A 25,843-nucleotide genomic window follows, 5' to 3' on the forward strand; every position below is an offset into this window, starting at 1 on the left:
CTTCCATGGGGCAGTGACAGGTGTGGGCTCCTATGCATGTAGGCTGTCGGTCAGGTCTCAGTGAGGACCAGGCTCCAGGAAACGGTGGTGTCTTTGGAAGCTGCTTCCGGCAGGAGACGATTGGTAACATGCAATGCTGTTCTTGCCTGTATGTCTGCCGGCTCCATGGCAAATTGATGGCAATTCTGCAGAGTCTGAGTCAGTGGATAATGTAGACAAGTCATTCAGTCTGGAGGTGCTCATCATGGCTGCGGCCATTGGTCCCTGCACACCACACCAGATGGCTGTCTGCTAAGTGGTGCCTTATTCCTGACTCTCTTTCAATGAGTACTTGTTTCCTCCGCTCCTTTCCACACTTCTTCTCAGGAAGATCAAACAGTAAGGTACACTTGATGTTACCAGAGTCTGTGGTGAGGTGGCCGTACACTTGTGCTGACTATAATATGATCACCCTTTGGCCCTAGCTGGTTTTGCTCAGTGGATAGAGCATCGGCTCTTGGACTGAAGGGTCCTGGTTTAGATTCTGGTCAGTTGCAGGCTTGATCCCCACTTCATTTGGGGTGCGTGCGGCAGGCAACCAGTCAGTGTGTCTCTCTCACATCGATCTTTTCTCTTTCTGTGTCTCTTCTCCTTTCCACTCTCTAAAAATCAATGGAAAAGTGTCCTCAGGTGAGGATTAACCAAAAAACCCTAAACAACAAACAAAACAACAAAAAAAGATGGGTGGAGAAACGCCTCTATATCACAACATACCTGGCTCAGAAGGGACTGTTTGCCTCCTTTATGGGACCCTCTGACACTTGCTTTGGAGGCTTCTGGTCACTGCAGTGACCTGGGCATGTCAGATTCGGCCCCTGTAGCAGGCTATGCACTCAGGTTCTCTGCTGTGTGCCAGTGTTCAGTTCTCTTGCGTAGTTTATGCCTCTTCCCCTTTGTCCACGAGATAATGAAGGCCGTGTATCCTCTCTTTTGGGATACAGGACAACACACACCAGAGTCCAAACCACACTCCTCTTCTTGGTTTACCTTTCTGGAAGCCAGTGGTGGTGATGTCCCAGGTTTCTGTCTGCCCAGTGACTGTCCTCGGCCCATCTGGTGCCAGAGCCCTTCCCTGGACACGGGTATGGAAGGGGAGCTATGGCGGGAACATGGCTAAGGCCAGTCCTTTAAGGTGTGGGCTCTAGGCGCGAACAGGAACAAGAAAATGTTCACAGACATGCCCTAGCCGGCGTGACTCGGTAGATAGAGCATCGGCCTGCGGACTGAAGAGTCCCAGGTTCGATTCCTGTCAAGGGCATGTACCTTGATTGCGGGCACATCCCCAGTGGGGAGTGTGTAGGAGGCAGCTGATGGATGTTTCTCTCTCATCGATGTTTCTATAACTCTCTCCCTCTCTCTTCCTCTCTGTAAAAAATCAATAAAATATATTTTTTAAAATTAAAAAAAATGTTCATAGACAGATGGGGCCATGATCAGGTATAAACAGAAATGAAAGGAATGGATCTAATCTACTGGATAAATAAAAATCTGACAGTCCACACTGATATAAATGCCAAATAATCAAATGATGACATTAGAAACTCACTGGGTACTCCAGCTGGTTTGGTTCAGTAGATACACCTGCAGCCTGCGCACTGAAAGGTCCCAGGTTTGATTCCTATCAAGGGCACATTCCTGGGTTGTGGGCTTGATCCCCAGTAGGGGATGTGCAGAAGGCAGCCAGTTAATGATTCTCTCTCATCATTGATGTTTCTCTTTTTCCCTCTCCCTTCCTTTCTGAAATCAATAGGATGTATTAAGGAAGAAAGGGAGGGAAGGAGGGAGGGAGGGAAGGAGGGAGAGAAGGAAGGAGGGAAGGAGGAAAGCGAAAATCACTGGGTGTTAATAGAGTATGCACATTCTCCATGAATGCCTATTAATTGCAAAGGAAAAATAATAAATTTAGAGTGGAAAAACTTGGCAGGCACTTGGTTTGCTTCCATTATGGAACTGTCAACATGATGTTTTTCTTGATGTGACACAGAATCATTTCTTTCATGTTCCTCCCAAAAGTGCCTCATGTGAATCTCATAGCAAGGAAACAATGAGACATTCTGCAGAACAACTGGTATGGATTCCTGAGAATGTCATGGTCAGTAGGGTGAAGACTGGTGGCCTGTCCGGGTTAAAGGACATTGAAGACACAACACTGTCAATGTGCAGTTATGGCCTGAACCTTTTCCATAGAAATAGCTCTAAAGGCATTCCTGGGCCAGTGGAAGAAGCCAGAGTTAGGCCTTTCGATTAGTGATCAATATTGTATGGGTTGACTGCCTGTTTCCGTTGGCTTGTGGCAAGATCATAGCCATTATGAGTTACAGGTAGGGGAATAATACTCGCTTTAGCCTTAGCACTGGGAGTGGGCAGTCTGAGAACCTGCCTCCAGCAACCGTATGGTGGGTAGGGCTTGTTCCCTTCCAAGGAGTGAAAGATGGACAAGCTGGCAGCTGGTATTTTTGAAGTGTCTGGGTGTACAAATCTCTTTGAAACCCTGCTTTCTGTTCTTTTGGATACATACCAAGAAGTGAGATTACTGGATCATGCGGTAATTCTGTTTTAAGTTTTAGAAACTGCCATACTATGCGCCATTTTACGTTCCCACCAGTAGTGCACAAGGTTCCAGAGAAATTGAAAAGAACCAACAACCTAGAATTCTAATTCAGTCAAAATGTCCTTCAAGAATGAAGAAGAGCCCTAGCTGGTCTGGCTCAGTGGATAGAGCATCGGCCTGCGGACTGAAGGGTCCCAGGTTCGATTGCAGTGAAGGGCACGTGCCTGGGTTGTGGGCTTGATCCTCTCTAGGGGGCATACAGGAGACAACCGATCGATGATTCTCTCTCATCATTGATGTTTTTATCTCTTCTCTTTCCCTTCCTCTCTGAAATCGGTAAAAAAAAAAAAAAATATATATATATATATATATATATATATATATATATATATATATATATATATATAATGTATTTATTTATTTTTAAGAGAGAATGAAGGGGAGCCCTGGTGGGTGTACTTGGTTGGTTGGAACGTCATCCCATGCACCTAAGGGTCGAGGGTTCAATATCCAGGCGGGATGTGTATGGGAGGCAAGCAATTGGTGTTTCTCTCTCACATTGATATTTCTCTCTCTCCCTTTCCCTTCCTCTTTCTCATTTAAAAAAATTTAAAAATATATATATTTTATTGATATTTTACAGAGGGGAAGGGAGAGGGATAGAGAGTTAGAAACATAGATGAGAGAGAAACATCGATTAGCTACCTCCTGCGCACCTTCTACTGAGAATGTACCTGCAACCAAAGTACATGCCCTTGACTGGAATCGTACCTGGGACCTTTCAGTTCGCAGACCAACGTTCTATTCACTGAGCCAAACCAGTTAGGGCTTCCTCTCTCTCTTAAAAAAAAAAAAAAAATTAAAAATTAAGGGGAAATAAAGACTGTTTCAGACGGACAAACACAGAGAGTTGTCACCAGCAGCCCCTTACTAAAGGAGATACATACCTAAGGATGTTCTTCAGGCGGAAGGAAAATGCTCTCAGGTAGAAACGCCTGGTCACTATGGGGTAACTCTAGTTGACTTTCAGTTGGTAAAACAGTAATAATAATGTCTTGTGAGGTTTAGGACATATATAGAATTAAAATGCAGGATACCAGTAGCACATCAGTGTGTGAGGAAGGTGAAGGGAGGAAATTCTAACCTTGTGTTGCCTTGGAAGAGGTAAATGCATTTAATTGGACTTAATACATAAAGGCTACCTATTGTAATCGTTACAGGAATCACTATCAGAATAGTAAAAGGGTTACTTTATTGGAGGAGATGGAACATGAAAAATATTCAAAAAGCTGGCAAGAAGAACGAACAATAGAACCAGTGACAAACAGAAAGCAAGTTAAGATGGTGCCCCACGTTCAGTGATCAAACTCAGTGCAGCAGGACAAAGTGATGCAATTAAGAGAAAAAACTGTTAAACTGGATCTTAACAAAAGACACAAAAGTAAGAGAATATAGAAAGGTTAAGTGTAAAAGGATGGAAAATGCAAGTCCTGTGAACAGTAGCCAGAGAGCAGTCAGCATAGGCTTTCCTCTGTGAAACGGGCCTGGGGAACATGCTTGTTTTGGATGTTTCCCTAGATGCACCACTTGAAGAGTTTGCCATATTTGTTGTGCCCATATTCATGTAGGAGTTTGTGTCTGCACATCAGCACACACACACTCACACACACACACTCACACACACACACACACACACACACACGCACGCACACACACTTCCTTCCCACCTCTGATCCTGGAGTTTCCCACTTGACATTTCCTCTCACACCTCACTAAGTCCGAATTTTCTTTGTCACATCAGCCTGCAGTGAAGGCCCAGCGGTTCTGTTTTCATGACAAGAAGTGAGCACTAACCTGTCCCAAGAGCCACCTTCTCTGTTTAGAACTTTAAAAAGGTCAACAGAGCCGGAACCGGTTTGACTCAGTGAAAGGTCCCAGGTTCGATCCCTGTCAAGAGCATGTACCTTGATTGCAGGCAAATCCCCAGTGGGGGGGGTGCAGGAGGCAGTTAATTGATGTTTCTCTCTCATCGATGTTTCTAGCTCTCTATCTCTCTCCCTTCCTCTCTGTGGAAAATCAATAAAATATATTTAAAAAAAAAAAAAGTGAACAGATGATGGGTAGCGCTTCCTCCTTTTCTTCTCTTCCCGTTGCTCTCTGAACTTGGAGTGCATGTACATAGTGGGATTTGATCTGCACTGGATACTATAGAAAATTAAAAATCCATGTTTTCCCTGCTTATCACCGTGAAGATGAATTTTCTGGGAGCTGTCAGAGGAGGAAGGCAGACATACCGGACGCATCGAAGTCTGAGACTTGGTCCTGTGCTGACCTCATTCCTGTCCCGTGGCGGGAGGCGAAGGTGGCCGTGTGCGGGGGTGGGGCTCTGCAGTATGACCTGTGGGCTCGGGCTTCCGTGCTGTGACACCTTTTTCTCTTTAATTCAAATTTTTTTGTTTGTTTGATCAAAGTTACCAGAGTGTAATATTCCTTAAATGCAAAAAGGAAACTGAAAAACAAACAGTTCAGCACTTAGCCTGTAATTTGAATTTCAATACGGTAGCTGTTGGGTGACGATATTGGTGGTTTTATTTTTTAAGTGCCAGAAGAATAACTGTCATTTAAAAAACTGAGTTTTTGATTTTTAAAGCAAAGAAGGTGACATTGCATATCATTTCTTGTGCTCTGTGTCAGATACAGTCTAGACAAGGAGGTGTAAATAGGACCTAGGGACACTGTCCACATCCTGAAGATATCCCTGTCCTTCCTGTAACTCTGGCCATGATGCTTCCCTAAGAGCCTCATAGTCCTGCCTTTGCCCTCACTGGGCCGGAACATATTGGAGGCCTCCAAGGATGTCCTCGGGCTACATGGGGTGGGTCAGAAATACTGTGTGTGTTGGTTAGTGACTGACACCTCTGGGTGTTGCTCCCCCCTGTGGTGCTAGAATGATGAACATCTTCCTGATCTGGTAGGTAACTTACATGGCCTACTTACTGTCCATTGCTGTGACCTCGATGGCTGGAAGAGGAGGAGTACTGACCATAGTTGGCACTGTTTTGGGTTTGTGGACTCAGGTGCTGCTCTTGCCGAGACCCCCAGGCGACATGGCCCTCCTCTGTGGGCCTGCTTTCCAAACCCACTGTCTGACCCAGCCCAACTCCACATAGCCTGCGTGACAGGTGTCCATGGTATCAGGGTATCCTGCGGCCTCATTAATAAAAGTGCCTTTCAAAAGGTTCTGTTCATCAAGCAATGGTTGTCCATAAGGATTCTGTCAGCTTAGAAGCAATCTGGTCTCTCCTCTTTCTACACTGAGGACACTGAAGTCCGAAGGACAGGGTGACACATCCCGTGTCCTGGCAGTCAGTACAGCCTGTCAATCACCAGTACAGCAAGGGCTCAAGGACTGTGAGCAGCAACTCTAATCAGAAGTGAGGCTGGGGCTGTAGGGACTACGACTGGGGCCCATTGTGCACCTCACTGAGCATTCAGCATGAAAACCCCAGCCTCCTACACAGACACGGGCCCTTCAGATAACCTTAGTGCTATCCCACTTTCATCATGACCTGTAGAGGCCTGGCAGAGGTGGCTATTCAAGGACAGTCTATGAAGAAGAGGTGGTGGTGGAACAAGGCCAAGGACAGCAGTGAGGGGTCAGGAAAGCTGACGTGTAGCTAGATCAGTGTAGACACTAGAATAGATATGTGTATGAGGGAAGTCCAGATATAATACAGAGAAAAATTCAGTATTTAGTGTTAACAACTGGCTTTCCATTTTGATGCAAGAAAGTGAGGTAGATTTTACATCCACGTGCATTTCAGGTAAAGATCTAAATTTTTAAAATTAAGATAAATAGAAGAATAAATTTATAATTTGGAATGAGGAAGGCCTACCTATGTAAGATTGGAGAAAAATCTATAAAAGAAGAGGTTTCCAAATCTGATTTCATAAAAATAAAACATTTTGTGTGACCAAAATTAACATAAATGAAATATTTTTTAAAAATGACTTTAGCCCTGGCTGGGTAGCTAGCTCAGTTGGTAGGAGTGTTGTCCCATACACCAAAAGGTTGCAGGTATAGGTTCAATGTCCAGTCAGGGCATGGACAGGAAGCAACTGGTTGATGTTTCTCTGCCCCATTGATGTTTCTCTCCCTCATTGATGTTTCTTTCTCTCCCTCCCTTCTTCCCGCCTCCCCTCCCTCTCCCTAGCTGTCTAAAATCAATAAACATATCCTTGGTTGAGGATTTTTTTTAAGTGACTTTAGAGAGAAAAAAATATTTTTTTATATGTAGCCAGAGGTCAATAGTAAGAATATTTAAAGACCAATGTAAATCATTAAGAGCCCAGCTGGGTGTGACTCAGTAGTTGAGCATGGACCCAGGCACAAAGAGGTTACTGGTTCAATTCCTGGTCAAGGCACATGCCAAGATTGTGGGCTCAATCCCCAGTAGGGGGGCATGCAAGAGGCAGCCTATTAATGATTCTCTCTCACTATTGACTAGTAGCCCTGCGCACAAATCTGTGCACCAGTAGCTCTCTGTGAGACCTGGCCGCTGGGTGCCCGCTGCCCAAAGCTCTCCTCAGCCCAGAGGCCCATCCATGGCTGGCCGCGGCACACTTGCCTCTTTGCCACAGCAACGAAGCAAGCCTTCTGCCAGGCCGCTCATGCTACCGGCTGTCAGCAGTCACCCCCCGGGAGGCTGGGTGCCACCATCTTCATAACAGAGTGATGGTTAATTTGCATATTACCTTAAAAAAATGTATTGATATAGAGAGAGATAGAGAGCCAGAAACATCAATGAGAGATTGAGAGAGAGACATTTATCAACTGCTTTCTACACATCCCCACTGGGGATATGCCGGCAACCAAGGTACATACCCTTGACTGGAATCGAACCTGGGACCCCTCAGTCAGCAGGCCAATGCTCTATTCACTGAGCCAAACCTGTCAGGGCAACATTTTACCCTTTTATTAGATAGGATGTTTCCAACTCCCTCTTCCTTCTTCTCTCTGAAATCAATAAAAACAATTTTTTAAAAAATATATATTTTATTGATTTTTGTACAGAGAGGAAGGGAGAGAGATAGAGTTAGAAACATCAATGAGAGAGAGTCATTGATCAGCTGCCTCTTGCACACCCCCTACTGGGGACATGCCTGCAACCAAGGCACATTCCCTCAACCGGAATCGAACCCTGGGCCCCTCAGTCCCCAAGCCGACTATCCATCCATTGAGCCAAACCGGTCCTGGCTAAAAACAATTTTTTAAAAATCACTAAGAAACTCATAATCAGCACAGTAGAAAATGGGCAAAAGCCATGAATGGGTAACTTACAGAGGGAGGAATTTAAACGACAACCAAAACTGCCAACCTGACTGTTAACTAAAATAGTCATTTTCTGGCTAATCACATGACAATTGGAGGTGAATGCCACCCAGGGAGTGACTGGAGGATAGAATGAACACTCTGTTAAACTTGGGTGCTTTCCCCCGCCATCCCTTCCATTCCATTCCATGTGGTTCTCAGACCTGTGCACAGGAGCTCTGGCTGCCTTGAAGTGGGCCTGCACAAGGAGTGGGCGAGGGTTGACGCTGCTGGAACATCCAGGAGGTTGGGTGTACTTTGCAGCAAATAAGGCTGCTCTTTAGAAGGACAAGCAGAACAGCTGTGTCATGTTCCTAGTTACATGCATGAAAATGCAAATCCAAATAATAACCTGTGCGTTCACTTCACATCCACTTCACCACAGAGGAAAGACCTGGATGATGCCGGGGCCTACCCGATCCCACGGGGGTGGAGGCGGGAGGAAGGTGCCAGCCCTTTTTGCTTTTCTTGAGTTGTTTGCATTTGTAGTTCGTATAGAAGGATAGCCATATGATTCTGAAAACGTGGGTTAGCAGGAGAGGATGCTGGGCTGCTGTTGACGTGCCTTCCTTCTTTGCAGATACGGATCCTGGCGGGAGCCTGTCAACCCCTACTATGTCAACTCTGGCTATGCCCTCGCTCCAGCCACCAGCACCAATGACAGCGAGCAGCAGAGCCTCTCCAGCGACGCGGACAGCCTGTCCCTCACTGACAGCAGTGTGTAAGTCCCCCCTGCCTGGGTGAGTGCAGCCCCCCTGCAGCACGGCAGCTGTGCCAGTCCGAGCTGGGGCTTTATCTTGACGGAAAGTGACTTGTGCCCTTTCTCCCAACTTGGTGTTCGTGCGTCTGACATACAGACAGACAAGCTGCATTGTAGGAAGTGGTGTTTAAAATCCTAACATAGCCTGGCAAGTGTGGCTTAGTTGGTTGAGTATTGTCCTATGTCCTGGGAGGTCACTGGTTTGATTCCCAGTTGGGGCACATGCTTAGATTGCAGGCTAGACCCCCAGTGTGTGTGTGGGGGGGGGGCACCATGCGGGAGGTAGCCTATCACTGTTTCTGAACTCCCTTCTTCTCTCTGAAATCAATACAAACTTTTTTTTTTTTTTAAAAATCCTAATATAAACTAGAATTGAGTTTTGCATTAGTTGCTCTTCTCCAAGGCCGAAGTTACAGGAACCGTTGAAAGAGGAGAAACCATGGGGGGACATGGAGACAAATTTTAGGGCTGCCTGGGCTAGAGCACTTCGGTTGTTTTTCTCTTTGGTTTATATAGTGTGGGGCTTGCTTAAAAGATCAGCACTGGTTAGCAGCCAAGCAGAGGGTGACTGCCTGCCCTGGAGGGCTGCACTGCTGTGCAGGTGCATTTCTTGTTCTCACTGTTATGCTCTTACCAGTTTTTTAAGTTTAGAATTTGTCATATAGGTGAGCAGTCCCCTGTCATCTCACCATGGGGAGACAGGGAGATGCAAGCAAGGGAGGAAGTTGGTGCAGCTGGTTCTGTGTGCTGGCCCAGTGCCCGGATATTTCAACTGAGGCTTTGCATGTCCAAGAGGTCTCAGTGACCACAAACAGCCACGTTGAGCCTCTGTGTTCTCTGTGCTGACAGCAGATCTTTCATCCTCTCCTTTTGTGGGAAAGTACCTGTTTTCTGACACCTTCTCCTTCACCTTGGCAGATGGCTTGTTGCGGTACAAGTGCACATTAGAAGCTTGATGGTGTCAAACACCGTCTTAGTAGATGAGGGCATCGCCTGTCCCATCTGCTAAAGTCATTTGGGGTCTTGACCCTGCTGCCCATGATGTCAGACTTGCCCAGCTTTTGGTACTTTTGCCATTTGCTATCTGACCAGCACTGATAGGAAGGATTTGTCTACGGTTGGGCCTTAGGGGTGGGGGCTGCCTCCTGGACACCCTCCAGCCTCAGGGCCAGAAAGCCTTTGGCTGTGACATTGAGCAGGTAGGTGTGAGCTCACTGACTGCAGGGTGTTAGGTCAATGCCGAGAGGAACAGGCCAAATGAAATTAAAAAGCAAAGTTTAGGCCGAAACCGGTTTGACTCAATGGATAGAGCATCGGCCTGCGGACTGAAAGGTCCCAGGTTCGATTCCGGTCAGAGGGCATGTACCTTGGTTGTGGGCACATCCCCAGTAGCTGATCGATGATTCTCTCTCATCAATGTTTCTAACTCTCTATCCCTCTCTCTTCTTCTCTGTAAAAAATCAATAAAATATATTTTTTATAAAAAGCAAAGTTTATTGTTAGACCTGTGAACAGAAGGGTTGAGACCAAAGTAGTGTAAGCAAGTAAGAGTAGGGAGGGCAGGTATTTCTATGTCTCTTATGTGGGTGGGAATGAACAGTTAAGCTGGATGCAGCTGCAGCAGGCTGCAGGGAGCCAACTCTAAAGCTGCTCTTCTTGGCCCCTTAGCTCTCTCTTGTGACACCTGAAATGAGAATAATAGGAAAACTGCAAAGAGGACAGGAGCCCCAAGTGGGCACAGTGGAAAAGTACTGAGTGCAGGGGAAAGCTATAGAATATACCTTACACAGCGTATTTCCCCCCAAGACTGAGACCTCATAGGGCCTAGAGCAACAAGCTGTCAGCTGGTCACAGGGAGACTTCTCCATCCAGCCTATTTCATCATATGAAAAATTTGAGGAGTTATAGATTAAATAAGAAAGAAAATAAGGACTATTTGACGCAATAATCCCACTTCTAGGACTATATCTCAAGAAACCAGAAATACCAATCAGAGAGGATATATGCACCCCTATGTTCATAGCAGCACAATTTACCATAGCTAAGATTTAGAAACAGCCTAAATGCCCATCAGCAGATGAGTGGATTTGAAAACTGTGGCACATCTACACAATGGAATATTACGCTGCTGTAAAAATGAAGGAATTCTTACCATTTGCAACAGCATGGAACTGGAGAGCATCATGCTAAGTGAAATAAGCCAGTCAGAGAAAGATAAATATCACATGATCTTACTCATATGCGGTATATAATGAACAACATAAATGGATGAACAAAAATAGAGCAGGGGGGGGGCTGGGAAGGGGGAATATTCTAGAAAATAATAGAAGTAATCCTGTTATTTACAGATTTTTAATATTTCCTATAACTTGTGATATCATACTATGCTAGTACAGTTTTGGTAATATTATTATGTACTTAAAATCCTTTTATTCTTGAAATATTAATGTTTATTGCATGTAATATTATATACAAGGTAATTTTTCTTGAATAATTGGTGTTTATTGTATGTAACATCATATTTAAAATCATTTTTCTTGAGATATTAATGTCTATTGCATGCAACATATTTAAGATCATTTTTCTTAAAAAATAAAAACTTTTTGGCTGCCTCTTGCATGCCCCCTACTGGGGATTGAGCCCAAAATCCAGGTATGTGCCCTGACTGGGAATTGAATCACGACCTCCTGGCTCATAGATCAAGGCTCAACTTCTGAGCCATATCAGCTGGGCGAATGCATACTTTTAAGTTGTGTCCCACTTGACCTAGCTGGTTTTGCTGAGTGGGTAGGTAGAGCATCAGCCCTCGGACTGAAGGGTTCTGGGTTCAGTTCCGGTCAAGGGCATGTATCTTAGTTGTAGGCTGGATTCCTGGCCTTGGTCTGGGAGTGTTTGTGGAGGCAACTAATCAATGTCTCTCCCTCTACCTTCTCCCTTCTCCTTTCCCCCTTCTTCCTCTCCCATTCTCTCTAAAACTCAATGGAAGAATATTGATTAAACCCCCTCTAAATAAATAAATAAATAAATTGTGGGTTTAACAACAACAAAAAAAATAGTGTCCCACTTGACATGCCATTTTTATAGTTCATACCTTTCGTTTGCCTGTCTTTGTGAGTGTATATATGTATTTTTTTGGTGGTTGTTAATCCTTACCCAAGGATAGTTTTTCATTGATTTTGTGAAACTGAGAGAAACATTGATGTGAGAAAGACCCATTGATTGGTTGCCTCCTACATGCACCACAACCGTGGCCAGGGATCAAATCTGCAATCCATGTACATGCCTTTGACTGGGAATCGAACCCACAACCCTTTGGTGTGCAGGCCAACACTCTCATCACTGAGACACCAGCTAGGGCACCTGCTACTTGTGGGTTTTTTTTGTTTGTTTGTTTGTTTTTTATCTCATCTGTAAATATTTTTGAATATTTTTTTCAACCTTCAAAACCAATCAGTAGTAGTTGAAATCTAATCGATATTTGTTAAATGAATATTTTTCAACTATAATTTACAGTCAGTATTATTTTGTGTTAGTTTCAGGTGTACAGTATAATGGTTAGACAATCATATACTTTACAAACTATTCCCCCTGATATTTTCATAGCACCATACATAATTATTACAATGTTATTGACTATATTTCCTATGCTGTACTTGACATCCCTGCAACTGTTTTGTAATGAATCTTAAATTTCTTCACCTTGTTCACCTAATCTCCCAAGCCCCACTCCTCTAGCAACCATCAGTATGTTCTCTGTATCTATGAGCCTATTTTTAGTTAGTTTATTTTGTCATTTAGATTCCACACACATGTGAAATCATAAGGTATTTGTCTTTCTCTAAATAACTTATTTCAATTAGCATAATATCCTCTAGGTCCATCCATGCTGTCACAAATGGTAAGATTTTATTTTTTATGGCTGAGTAAAATTCCATTGTATACATATATCACAACTTTTTAAAAAAACATATAATCATAAACCACACTGCTTTTCTTTTATATATATTTTTTAAATTGATTTTTTACAGAGAGGAAGGGGAGGGATGGAAAGTTAGAAACATCAATGAGAGAGAAACTTGGATCAGCTGCCTCCTGCACATCTCTTACTGGGAATGTGCCCACAACCAAGGTACATGCCTTGACCGGAATTGAACCTGGGACTTTTTAGTCCGCAGGCTGACATTCTATTCATTGAGCCAAACCAGTTAGGTGACAACCTAAAAAAAAAAATATATATATATATATATATATATATATATATATATATATATATATATATATATATTTCAGAGAGGAAGGGAGAAGAAGAGAGAGATAGAAACATCAGTAATGAGAGGAAATCCTTGATTGGCTGCCTCCTACACACCCTCTACTGGGAACCTAGCCTGCAACCCAGGCACGTGCCCTTTAATGGAATCGAATCTGAGACCCATGCGTCCGCAGGCCAACACTCTGTACACTGAGCCAAACCGGCTAGGGCATATCACAACTTTTTTTATCCATTCATCTATTTATGGGCACCTGGTTGCTTCCTTGTCTTGGCTATTGTAAATAATCCTAGTATGAACATAGGGGTACATATATGCTTTTGAATCAGTGTTTGGGATATATATATCTCCATCCAGAACTGGAATTACTAGGTCATAAAGCAGTTCTATTTTATATTTTTGAGGACCTTCTCTACTGTTTTCATGGTGGCTGCATGAGGGTTCCCTTTTCTCCCTCATGCAGCCACTATGGAAAACAGTATGTTATTTGTTGATTTATTGATGATAGCCATTCTGACAGGTGTGAGGTGATATATCATAGTGCTTTTAATTTCCATTTCTGATGATTAGTGATGTTGAGTATCTTCATATGTCTATTGGCCATTTGTATGTGCTCTTTGGGGAAGTGTCTATTCAGATCATTGCCTAGCTTAAGGATTTTTCTGACATCTCAATTTTAGTGTACAGGATAGGTTATCATAAGCTGTTTCTGAACCAAACTTAGCCAGTCACCCATCATTGTAAGTCTTGAGCTCTCTCCGTCTCAATGACCATGTAGTAACATCACTAGATGAATCTGTCCCTTCAGGTTGAACTTCTGAATGTGGTATTTCTCATGGACCATTTCATTTTTTATTTTGAATCTTGAAGATAAAATGTTGAGGTTTTGTGTTTTTTTTTAAACATATTTTATTGATTTTTCAAAAAGATGTAGAGAGAGGGATAGAGAGTTAGAAACATCGATGAGAGAGAATCATCGATCAGCTGCCTCTTGCACACCCCCTACTGGGGATGTGCCCACAACCAAGGTACATGCCCTTGCCCACAATCGAACCCCAGACCTTTCAGTCCGTAGGCCGACGCTCTATCCACTGAGCCAAACCGGTCCGGCTGTTGAGTTGTTTTTAAGCAACTTCTTACTTGAAATTACTGGGGTTTCCAACAGTATCTGCCATGAATGTAAAGTATCATAAAACGGTTACATTCAGCTGCATCCTTGCTGATGTCCACACCTGCTGAAAGCCAAGATGGATAGCATTTGTAGCACCTGGTTTTCCTCTTCCCCCATACTCTGTTACTACAATAAAAGTTAATCTGCCTAGGTAATTTTCACTTTTCTTGAAAAGTATCTTAATTCTAGCCAATAAAATAGGTTTGCTAAGGGGAAGATATAAAAATTTAAAAATGGCCCAACTGGCCAAGACTGGTTTGGCTCAGTGGATAGAGCATCTGCCTGCGGACTGAGAGGTCCCGGGTTCGATTCCGGTCAAGGGCATGTACCTTGGTTGCGGGCACATCCCCAGTAGGGGGTGTGCAGAAGGCAGCTGATCGATGTTTCTCTCTCATCGATGTTTCTAACTATTTCTCTTTCTCCCTTCCTTTCCGTAAAAAATCAATAAAATATATATTATATATTTTTTAAAATGGCCCAACTGGCATGGCTCAATGGTTGAGTATCGAACTATGAACCAGGAGGTCATGATTCAATTCCTGATCATGGCACATGCCTGGGTTGTGAGTTCAATCCCCATTAGGGAACGTGCAGGAGGCAACTGATTAATGATTCTCATCATTGATGTTGCTATCTCTCCCTCCCTTTCCTCTCTGAAATCAATAAAATAATATTTTAAAAATAAATAAATAAATAGCCGAAACAGGTTTGGCTCAGTGGATAGAGCGTCAGTCTGTGGACTGAAAGGTCCCAGGTTCGATTCCGGTCAAGGGCATGTACACTGGTTGCGGGCTCATCCCCGGAAGGGGATGTGCAGGAGGCAGCTGGTCAATGTTTCTCTCTCATCTATGTTTCTAGCTCTCTATCCCTCTCCCTTCCTCTCTGTAAAAATCAATAAAATATATTTTTAAAAATAAAATTAAATAAAATAAAAATAAATAAATACATAAATAAATAAATAAAAATGTTTTCCTCCTGATACTTTGTTCATCTTGATTTATAATAGGTCAGAAATGTAGGAAAGTCAAGAATTTGGAATTAAAATTATGACACACCTGAATGTATATTAGATGCAAAAAAATAGGATTGTGTGTTTTATGAAATTGTTGTTGGGGCAACTGCACTTAGTATTTTAATCTCATGACAAAAATGACTGACCACCTTAGTAGCAGTTTGTAGATTTGGACATAGGTGTCTGAGGATAATGCCTAACCTCCACAGAGGACTATGGGATTTTTAAGTGCCCCATGAAAGTCTCTGAGAAACAAACAAGTTGGTTGCTCAGGACACCTGAACAAAACCTGAGGGCATGTAAAGACATTTTAAATGTATTTGACTCACTTTTCCTTGAGTCCCCTTGCACCCACTGGATCATTGGTACCAGGGATATTGAGGCGGTGAACGGACGGAGAGACCATCACAGCCTCTCTCTGCCCTTCTGCCCTGTCCTGATCCAAAGCTCCCCTTCCCACCCAGACCAGGGTCCTGGGGAGAATGTTGCAGCCCTACCTCCCCATGAGACTGCTGTCCTGGTAGGTGTGGGGCTGGCCAAGACTCACCAAGTGTGTCCTGGGTACCCAGGGCCAAGGTGGCAACTTCCCTAGTCCATCCAGCAGTTAAAGTGGGTTAGAATTGTCCTGGCTGCATGTTTGTGTCCACCACACAGGAAGAGCATGATGTGCTGGCAGTGGGCGGGGCTTGGGAAGTAGTCGAGGGGGTCAGGACATTAACAGCGCCCTGGAGAGCAGGGAGGCCCACCTGGGGTCCCTTCAAGAGAGAGGAAGCAGGAGCCCAGACAAACCATGGTAGTCATCCGCTTTGGTGGGCATCTTTTCACATGCTAGCTCCTGGTAGCCACGTGTTCCCCAGAGTAGCTTTTATTTTTTATTTTTTTAAATATATTTTATTGATTTTTGTACAGAGAGGAAGGGAGAGAGATAGAGAGTTAGAAACATCGATGAGAGAGAGTCATCGATCAGCTGCCTCTTGCACACCCCCTACTGGGGATATGCCTGCAAACAAGGTACATGCCCTTGACCGGAATCGAACCTGGGTCTTTTCAGTCCCCAAGCCGACGCTCTATCCATTGAGCCAAACCGATTTCGGCCCCAGAGTAGCTTTTTAATGGCAGGGAAAGGACTGGAGAGTTTTTAGGGATTGTATACATGCAGTGAATTATGTGTTAAATCTGACATCTGTCTTGAATAAGTACATTTAATTATCTTAAAGACAATATATAATTTGACATATTTTTTATCATAATCTTCAGGAGTTAAATCTTCATAGCTATGTCAGGAAAACTAATTTGAGCACCCCTCAAAGAGAGTACACTGCTTGATCAGTTTATCCTGGAAGAAAATAGAAAAACGAAGCCTTGCAAATCTCTCACTATGATCTATTGTTTTGGCTGCCCATTTTGCAGCTCTCAAATGTTTCCTGTCGACTCCCAGGTAGGCACATCGTATCCTGCCTGGGCAATAAAGTAGGGTCAGCAAATTTGTTTTGTTTGTGTGTTTGTTTTTAGATGTGAGAGACACAATCCCCAGCCCTCAATTGATCAGGGCTGGGGATTGAGTCTGCAACCGAGGTCCATGCCCTTGACCGGAATCGAACCTAGGACCCTTCGTCTGAGGGCCAACACTTTATCCACTGAGCCAAACCGGCTAGGGCAACAAATGTTTTTTTAAAGAACGAGTAGTAAATATTTCAGGCTTTCGTCACATGCTGTCTCTGTCACATATTCCTTACCCCCCCTTTAAAAATGTAAGAACCTTTCGTAAAACAGGCCACATGGACCCTGCCCATGGTACAGCCGGCACAGCTGTGCTCTGTGGAGCTGTTCTGGGTGCGCTCACACCAGGCTGTCTCTTTCCTCTGGCAGGGATGGAATCCCACCGTACAGGATCCGAAAGCAGCACCGCAGGGAGATGCAGGAGAGCGTCCAGGTCAACGGGCGAGTGCCTCTACCTCACATTCCCGTAAGTTCCACCGCACAGCTCTCACCCTGCTGTCCGAGTTTGAGGCTCACCAGTCCTCTCAGACCCATGCCCACCTGTTTTTCTCATTCTGACTGGGCTGGTGTGGCCGTGGCCAGTGGGAAAGGCACCTGCTTGACTTCCTGTGAGCTCAGCTTACATCCAGATATAGCTCATGGTCAGCACTTGGTCATAAGGTGCAGGTTGGGGGGGCGCTTTTAGGGCCCAGCCCACCGGTCAGTTCAGAAGAAAGGGGTTTCCCTTAAGGGTCTGCCATGTGGCCTTTTCTCATTGTGCCAAGTGAGGTGCTTCTCCTGGAGGGGGGAGAGCAGCTCTAAGCCGCCCTCAAAAGCTCAGTCCCCAGCGCTGTTGCTCTGTCAGAAAGCCTGGCGGGTGCCCCCAGGTCCGAGTTATTGTGAACGCTGCCTTATTCAGCATAAAAAGAGGCCTTCTGTGGTGAATGGTGAGCGTTACCACATGGACATCCTGACCTCAGAGCTGCCTCAGCTTCACCTTTTCGATAAAAATAAAAAGTGGTTCATCAGTTCCTGATGATAGCAGTTCTGCTTGTGGGGATTCACAGAGCCCAGGGCTAAGTGGCCAGGCACCGCCTGTCTGCACCTGCACATGGTTCCTTTATTGATGAATGGAGGGATTCTCTTTTCTTATTTTGCCACAGCAACTTTGAATGGGAAAGACTTTCAGGGGAAGATAAGAAAAGTTCAGAGTAGCAGCGCCAGCCCCTTGGTGCCTGCAGCCTCTGAGAGCGACACAGACCTCTCATTTGTGGTGTCTGTGCAGGAAAGTGGTTGTTTCTTGGAATCACAGCACACATCCACTCTTCATCAGGATTCCTTGATTAGAGTCTCTGCAAATATTGTACTTTAATGTCCAGATAAGAAAAATGATTGCTTATGGTCGGGAAGAAAGGATATTGGTTTGTCCTTACTTCTGTGAAAATGATGGTCAAGCGCTTTGTCACCTCCCAGCTAACCCTTGGCACAGATTTGGCCTCACCTGGGCACTGATGGTGTCTGCTTAGGGAAGGGTGGAAGATGCTGTGTGTGGAGTGTATGTACGTGTGTGTGCACACATACACATACATGTGTGAGCTACAGGTGACGTGGGGAGCATCCTACCTCACTCATGTCATCTGGAGCAATCTGGTCCTGAGCCTTGGCATCTTCACCTTGCCCTGTGGTGATGGAGTATCTTCTCAGCTCTGCTCAGAGGATGTTTAAACTCGAGGTCAGGGTTGGGTGGGGGGTGCAGAAGAGGAGACTGGGCATCTAATGTCCCAGAAATTAAGGGAGCTGGGGCACATAGGAGCCGCTTAGAGGGGCTCCTGCTGGCCAAGCCCTAGATAACTGGAGCATCAGAGTTAGCAGCAGTGAAGTTGGAATCCATGCTGACATGGTAAATGAACTGAGAGTTTGATGGGGACAAGATATTTTCATTGTTCAAATAACCGCTCACAGTGGGGAAAAAGCAATTTTTGGGGAGGACCTGTGAAGCCCTTCTGAGTCAGGGGTCAGATGCTGTCATCAGTGTTGGGACAGAGGGACACTGCCCCTGCGAGCAGAGTGAGCAGGGTGCTGTGCCCCAATGCCTCCTGCCGGGGAGGTCCCCATCACACAGACTAAGTTGCATATTGCACAAGAACTGGCCTCTGTTGTCTGTTCAAACACCCCACTCCTTCCACAATGTCCCAGTGCCCTGGAGCTTGCCATCCAGGCCCACCTTCTTTCCCTGACCCCTTTCCCAGGACCTCTAGAAGCACTGGATAGCCCAGCTTGCCCTTCTTCTTGGGTAAGGTCTCCTCAACTTCAGCACAGTATTGGGCACACCAGGCCTTCCACACTAACTTTTTTTTAAAGAAACAGATTCATAAGATATGTACACAGATAATAATTTAATTAAAAAAATAAGGGGGAAAAAAGAGAAACCGATTGATTGATTGATTGATTGATTGATTGATTTCAGAAAGGAAGGGAGAGAGAAACATCAATGATGAGAGAATCATTGATTGGCTGCCTCCTTCACACTCTCTAGTGGGGATAGAGCCAAGATCTGGGCGTGTGCCCCACCTGGGAATTGAATCGTAATTGTAACCTCCTGGTCAACACTCAACCCTGAGCCACACCAGCCGGCAACACACCAACTTTTTCCACCCCTGAAGCCGTGGCCTGTGCTGGCTTGCCCTCAGTCTTTTACCCTCAAAGGTTTCTGTGGCCGCCTCTGAATTCATCGTGGTCAGCATCAGCCTTACACATGGACATTTGTATCTGAGCCCTTCACATAATCTTAGCATCTTAAAACTTCCTGTGGTTTTAGGTGTTGTCTTTACTCCTGTTTTGCAGATAAGAAACAGGTAGGCAAAGTTGAGAACTATGCCCAGAGCCCACCGACAAGAGGCTGGAGGTGCCACCTCCATTCAGGCTTTAGCTGTCACCATGAGTCTTTTCTCTTCGCCTTGTTCCACATCTGAAGGCCAGGGCTCTAAATAGCCACTCTTCACCCAAGATCCTGTGTGCCACCCTGACCCCAGGCCGCCTCTTTCTTCCACCTGTCCTGCCTCATCTGAGGCCCCTCCAGACCTTCCCCATCCTTATATCTTGGTGGCATAGGTTGTTGTTTTTTTTTAATCCTCAATATTTTTTCCCTTGGCTTTTAAAAAATATATTTTTATTGATTTCAGAGAGGAAGGGAGAGCGATAAAGAGAAACATCAGTAATGAGAGAGAATCATTGATCGGCTGCCTCCTGCAAAAACCCCCCCTCCCCCCACACACACACACACTGGGATCGAGTCCACAACCCCGGTGTGTGCCTTTGACCAGAATAAAACCTGGGACCTTTCAGTCCATAGGCCAATGCTCTATCCACTGAGCAAACCACCTAGGGCTTTCTCTGATTTTTTTAGAGAAAGTGAAAGGGAGGGAGGATTGGGGGTGTGAGAGGGAGAGATGGATGTGAAAGAGATGCATCAGTTGGTTGCTTCTGCTCATGCCCCAACTCACGGGCGGGGATCGAACCTGCAACTGAGGTATGTGTCCTTGACTGGAAATCGAACCCAGAGCCCTTCAGTCCTCAGGCTGACACTCTAACCACTGAGAAAAATTGGCCATGGCAGTGGCTTAGATTTTTAAAACATATTTTGCTATATTGGGACAGCTGGTGAAATTGGAATAAAATGTGATAACTAGGTAACAGTATTATACCAGGGTTTTTGTTTTGTTTTTTAAAATAATTGTCCTATTGTAGGTATAAGAATGTTCTGGGTTAATGTTAAATACACTCTAAAGTGTTTAGGAGTAGCAGGCATCATATGTGCAGTTTGTTTTTGGCTGGCTCAGAGAAGTGTGTGTGAGAGAGAATGACAGTGTGAGAGAAAGGTCGGCAGTCAGGGAATCTGGGAGAGGAGCTCTTGTGCTATTCCTGCAACTGTTTTAAATATGACATTACTTCAAAATAAAGCTACCCCCCCCCCCAAAAAAAAAAATCTATACAGTGTATCACTATAAAATACATTGCAGAATTATATTCCTTGAAAAGGGAAATCCTTCATAGTCCTACCTTTCCCCCCTGATTTTTTTCCTGTACCATGAATTTTTGTTCCACATCCCTGCAACAGCCTGGTCCACATACATCTAAGCGCCAGAGGCTGCTGCCCTCTTGTGTGCATGGTGGTCACTGCAGCGAGCAGACTGGTCCTGCCTGTGGGCTGCCTCCCGCCTCTCCCTCCTCTGTGGTCTTTGCAGCTCCTGGCCAGTGATATTAGAAGGCCTATTTTGGGTCAGTCTTGGAGGCCCTTGGTTCAAGGCACACTCACAGGCCCTTGCTGACCACTGCCCTGCTAACCTGACCCCAGGAGACCAAGTTCTGCCCTGCTCAGTGTCTCTGATTCTTTGGCCGTGGAAGGCAGTGCTCCACTCTCACCCCTGGATCAGGGCTGGGTGAAGGAGAGATTTGTCTGACAAGAATAGGGGGCAGTGAGGAGATTAATTCCCAGGTAAAAGGGGGAAAAGTAAACACTCACTTTAAAATAAAATGCAGAATTATTATTTTCTCCCACCCCGAAAGTGCGTGGGTGCAGAGAGCAGTAGTTCATAGCTGCGCCTGGCCTAATGAGCAGTCTCCTTGCAGCGCACTTACCGAATACCAAAGGAAATCCGCGTGGAGCCCCAGAAGTTCGCTGCGGAGCTCATCCACCGCCTGGAGGCTGTTCAGCGGACTCGGGAGGCAGAGGAGAAGCTGGAGGAGCGACTGAAGCGTGTGCGGATGGTGAGTTGGCTTCAGTCAGGGAGGCCATGCAGATCGTGGTTTCCAAGTTTTTATTACAGCTTCAGGCCCCGAAGAGCCCCCTCCAGGTTTTCCCAGAGCCCCCTTCCCCTTACTTGACTGCACACTGGCTCCTGACATGCTTTGACCTGTCCTGATGGTTAGCCACGGCACACTTTCCTATGACATCTACCCCTTCTGAAGCCCAACCTGGGCTGTCTCCCAGGGAAGAGGTCCTTATGGCCGGACCCTGGGTGTGGGCCTGAGGAGTGACCCAGTAGGTGTCAGAGCTGTGGCCTTGGTTGCCGGGTTGGGGTATTTTTTCCACCTGTTTGTGCGAAGAGAGTTAAGAGGGAAGCCAACACAACTCCCAGTTATCGTCCCCAAAGTGGGCACCACACAGCCCAACTCAGGGAGATTTGGCACAGGACATGTCCGAGTGCAGACTGACCACCTCTCCTTTCACCCCGGGACCAGTTTCCTTCCTGCTGTCCTTGGTGCCTAAGCTCATTCCCCTCTACCAAGGCCCTCCCTGCCAGACAACTGACCCTATGCATGAGCACACGACTTGCTCTCACATCCCCGCACCCACAGGCCCCCTTGGCATGTGGTGCTGAAATTCCCTTGAGTGCTGGCGGATGGAGGCCCCTCAGCACCTCTGGGTCCTGGCCACATGCATCTGCGCAGAGCAGAGCAGGCCTGTGGCAGGAAGGGCCCGCAGCTCCCACTTGTCACCTCAGAGCACAGAATGGCTTCAGATTTGGATGTAGGCTTCTGTTTATCTTGTCTACTGACCTGTAGCCTCACTTGATGAAGTGTTGAATGCTAAGAACTTTGTAATATTTGTAATTCATTTGCTTAAATACCATTCTGCCCATAACTGCTGAGGAGATTCCTTGCTTTTGTTGTCCCGGGTATCATTCTACTCATCCATTTCCATACACATACAAGGGCATCAGTGCTGGGGCATCAGTAACAAGCGTGCCCCTGGAGTGAGGCCTTCCCCGTGCCCCTTGCACTTCCTAGCTGTTGAACTTGATTCACTGAACCCAGTCCTTCCTGAATGCCGTTAGCTTCCATGTCACTGGTAGACAGGCTTTTGCTTGTCTCTCAGCAGGTAGGAATTACCTGCTGGAGGTAAATGGTCAACCAAGTAAGTGGTTGTCTTCCATTCTTTTCTAAATATTTTACGCTCAATACCTGAAACTCAAAAATGTGATGTTTCTTGAAGGAATTATTTCTCTACCTGATCATCTAATATTCCTATTTAAAATACAGTACAAAGCCAAAACCGGTTTGGGTCAGTGGATAGAGCATTGGCCTGCGGGCTGAAAGGTCCCAGGTTCAATTCCGGTCAAGGGCATGTACACATCTCCAGTAGGGGGTGTGCAAGAGGCAGCTGGTCAGTGTTTCTCTCTCCTTGATGTTTCTAGCTCTCTGTCCCTCTCTCTTCCTCTTTGTAAAAAATCAATAATACATATATATATATATATATATATATATATATATATTTTTTTTTTTTTTTTTTTTTTTTAAGTGATCTGCTTTATAAAAAAAAAAAAATGGCTCTCAAAAGAAATTTCAATCGTTGTACTATTGCTATTTGGCTCTGTTGACTAATGAGTTTGCCGACCACTAACCTAGAGGGAAAGGCTCTCAGGAGCCGGTCAGAGACAGGCCGTCTAGTGGGAGCCAGGGACACTGAGTGTGCACTTATTGAGGCCAGCTCTTAGTGTCCATCAGAGCCTTATTGAGTAGTTGAAGGAATAGTTAGGAGCGTGTTTCATCATTTTACTGGCCTTCTGAACAAACATGCAGGGAACAGAGTCACCATGAAGTATGGAATATTTTAGAAGGAGCTAAATCCCAGTTTGCATGTTGTGGCAGAGCTGGTGTCTTCATTTGTGTAGCACAGTGTTTCAATGGGCATCAGCTCTCTTTGTGTGAGGGGTCCCCTGAACATGTCCTAGTTAACAACTCTTAAAACAAATGTGCTCATTAAATAATGAATGTAATGTTTTTTAAGTGAAGTCTAAGAAAGGAAGAATTCACCACCTTTTTACTATAGAATTGAGTTATTATAGTTGTTCTGTCAAGTTTTTAGTTTGGCTCAGTGGCTGTGTGTGCTTGTGTCCTCAGCAGGTCAACATTTTGGGCGAGACCTTGTGAAGGCAGCTGTGGCTGTGGGTGTTCTGTGTGTTTTTCTGATGTCTGACTCAGATGTTTTTTTCTCTGTGGTGTTCTGGCAGGTGCAAGGCGGCTGTGTCTGGAACCACCACCAGCTCTCAGGATAGGGGTTGGACCCAGCTGCCAACACCTAGTTCTTTACAAGAAGTGTCCAAATGAACAGCCTTTTGTATGTCTGTCTCCATTGTCAGTTTAGGAGCTAATCGGCAGGCACATGGCCTCAAGCTCAGGTGGCCTTACTACATGCAACAGCCTACAGTGGCCTTCAGAAATGGGTGCACGGACTCCAGGTCATGTGCTCCGCCCGAAGCTGCTCCAGCAGGTTTGCTCCCACAGGTGTCCCTTCGTCCTCAGTTGGGCACACTGCCCAGCAGCCGTCAGTGCACTCTGTATCATGTGCAATTTGTAATCTAAATAAATCATGCTATAAATAATAGTCCTTTTTTAAAAAAGGATAACTACACAATTTTTAAATAACTTTCACTATAAAATTTTGAAAAGCAAAGAAGAAAATGAAAACTATTAGCTGAACAGTTAGGTAAATCTGTAACATTTCCCAACTGTAAAATTGAATTCTTACATATGCAGAACTACTAAGAAAAAATGGGTCTCAGCTGAAGGTTACACCCCCTCTCCTCTCGGGAATTCGGAGGTTTCCTCTTGCTTGCTGCTGCTTTAGGGGATAAATGGCTTTAATACCTTCAGTGCCCTGGGAAGACGCCCAGTAAAAAGTCTCCCGGTTCTTTAGCCCTGCGAAGGGATTGGGATGGGGACACACGATGGGAGTCCAGGGGTCCAGGTCTCTGCTGAGGTGGCTCCAAGCTGTGCCCCAGGGGGGTGGCGTGCACTCACCCTCCATCTATTAGGTCCCTTCTCTTGTACTTTGTCCTCTGCAGTGCCATTCTACCCTGAGCCTGTTCTAATGACATTTAGATACTTTTGCATCAGTGTGAGATTTTGTGGTAAGCTTTTGGAGGTCTTTTTATATTAAAGTATAGATTTAACTTAGTTCCACTTTCTTTTCAATTATTACCAAATTTACTGAACATTATTCTGGTTTGGACAATTTAATAAAGTGAGGAAATAAATATGTATCTTTTGAAATTAAGGTGATAGAGTGCTTCTGTTACAGTAATGGTTATATTAACTCACGAGAATTGAATAAAATTCAGTTAATGTGAGAATTTATCAAGAAACACATAACAAGGAAAAAGCAAAAGCTCTTCTGTAAAAAGGCCTTTGAAAGTATGGCAGTATAAATTGAGGAATAGGAAAATTTCACTGAAAGAAAACAAAAATCTCTATTGTGAAGCATAAAAGAAAACTAAACCAGTGTGGAGGTTGCTCTGTGGTCTGAATCAGTGATGTGTTCCCTGAATCATTGGGGTGTGGCAGTTGCGTGCCCTTGCACACTTGTGGGCGAGCATAGCTCTCTGTCATCCTGCCTGCGCCCCGTCCTGCAGCAGAGCCTGCTGAGAGCCTGGCCGAGTTTGTTCAGGAATTAGCAGGGACAGAAAAGCCTCTTGGAAGTCCGGCACTTCCCGTGGCCCTGACCAACTTTGTGGTTTGGGGATTTTTTATTTTATTTTTATTTTTGGTTGTTATTTGTTTATTTCCCAAAGTGTGAGGTTTGCTTGGTGCAGCAGGTGCTGAGAGGTGACATGCGACCTTGTCTCTACAGGAGGAAGAAGGGGAGGATGGCGATGTGTCCTCTGCCCCCCCAGGGGCCAGCCATAAGCTGCCTTTGGCCCCAGCCTGGCACAACTTCCCACCCCGCTACACGGACGTAGGCTGCACAGGGCTGCGGGATGCACACGAGGAGAACCCCGAGAGCATCCTGGACGAGCATGTGCAGCGGGTCATGAGGACTCCAGGCTGCCAGTCGCCCGGGCCTGGCCACCGCTCCCCTGACAGTGGACACATGCCCAAGATGTCAGGAGTGCTGGGGGGAACAGCCCTGGGGCACAGTAAGCACGTGCCCAAATTGGGGGCAAAGCTAGAGGCGGCTGGCCTGCATCTTCATAGGCACAGCCACCACCACAGCCACCACGGTGTGGCCAGGCCCAAGGAGCAGGCTGAGGCCGAGGCCATCCGCCGGGTCCAGAGCAGCTTTGCGTGGGGCCCGGAGCTGCACAGTCACTCAGCCAAGACCCGAAGCCACTTGGAGAGTGTGGGCACCAACCCCAGTGCCAGTGACAGCCTGGCCTACAGGTGAGTGTCTGGGTGGCCAGAGCCATGCTT

General features: G+C 45.5%; 1 protein-coding gene across 3 annotated transcripts in view; it reads left to right on the forward strand.

Annotated features, from left to right (window-relative positions):
* The window catches only part of AXIN1 (axin 1), a 72,152-nt gene that overhangs the window by 37,442 nt on the left and 8,867 nt on the right, over positions 1-25,843 (forward strand). For all 3 annotated transcript variants that reach the window (XM_084880484.1, XM_084880485.1, XM_084880486.1), the window contains exons 3-6: positions 8,542-8,682; positions 17,042-17,138; positions 21,281-21,418; positions 25,284-25,813. In XM_084880484.1, coding sequence (XP_084736610.1) covers positions 8,542-8,682; positions 17,042-17,138; positions 21,281-21,418; positions 25,284-25,813 — 906 coding nt within the window. The remainder of the gene's footprint in view (positions 1-8,541; positions 8,683-17,041; positions 17,139-21,280; positions 21,419-25,283; positions 25,814-25,843) is intronic.

This window comes from Pipistrellus hanaki, assembly GCF_964339955.1.
Source record: "Pipistrellus hanaki genome assembly, chromosome: 4".
Lineage (NCBI taxonomy): Eukaryota > Metazoa > Chordata > Mammalia > Chiroptera > Vespertilionidae > Pipistrellus > Pipistrellus hanaki.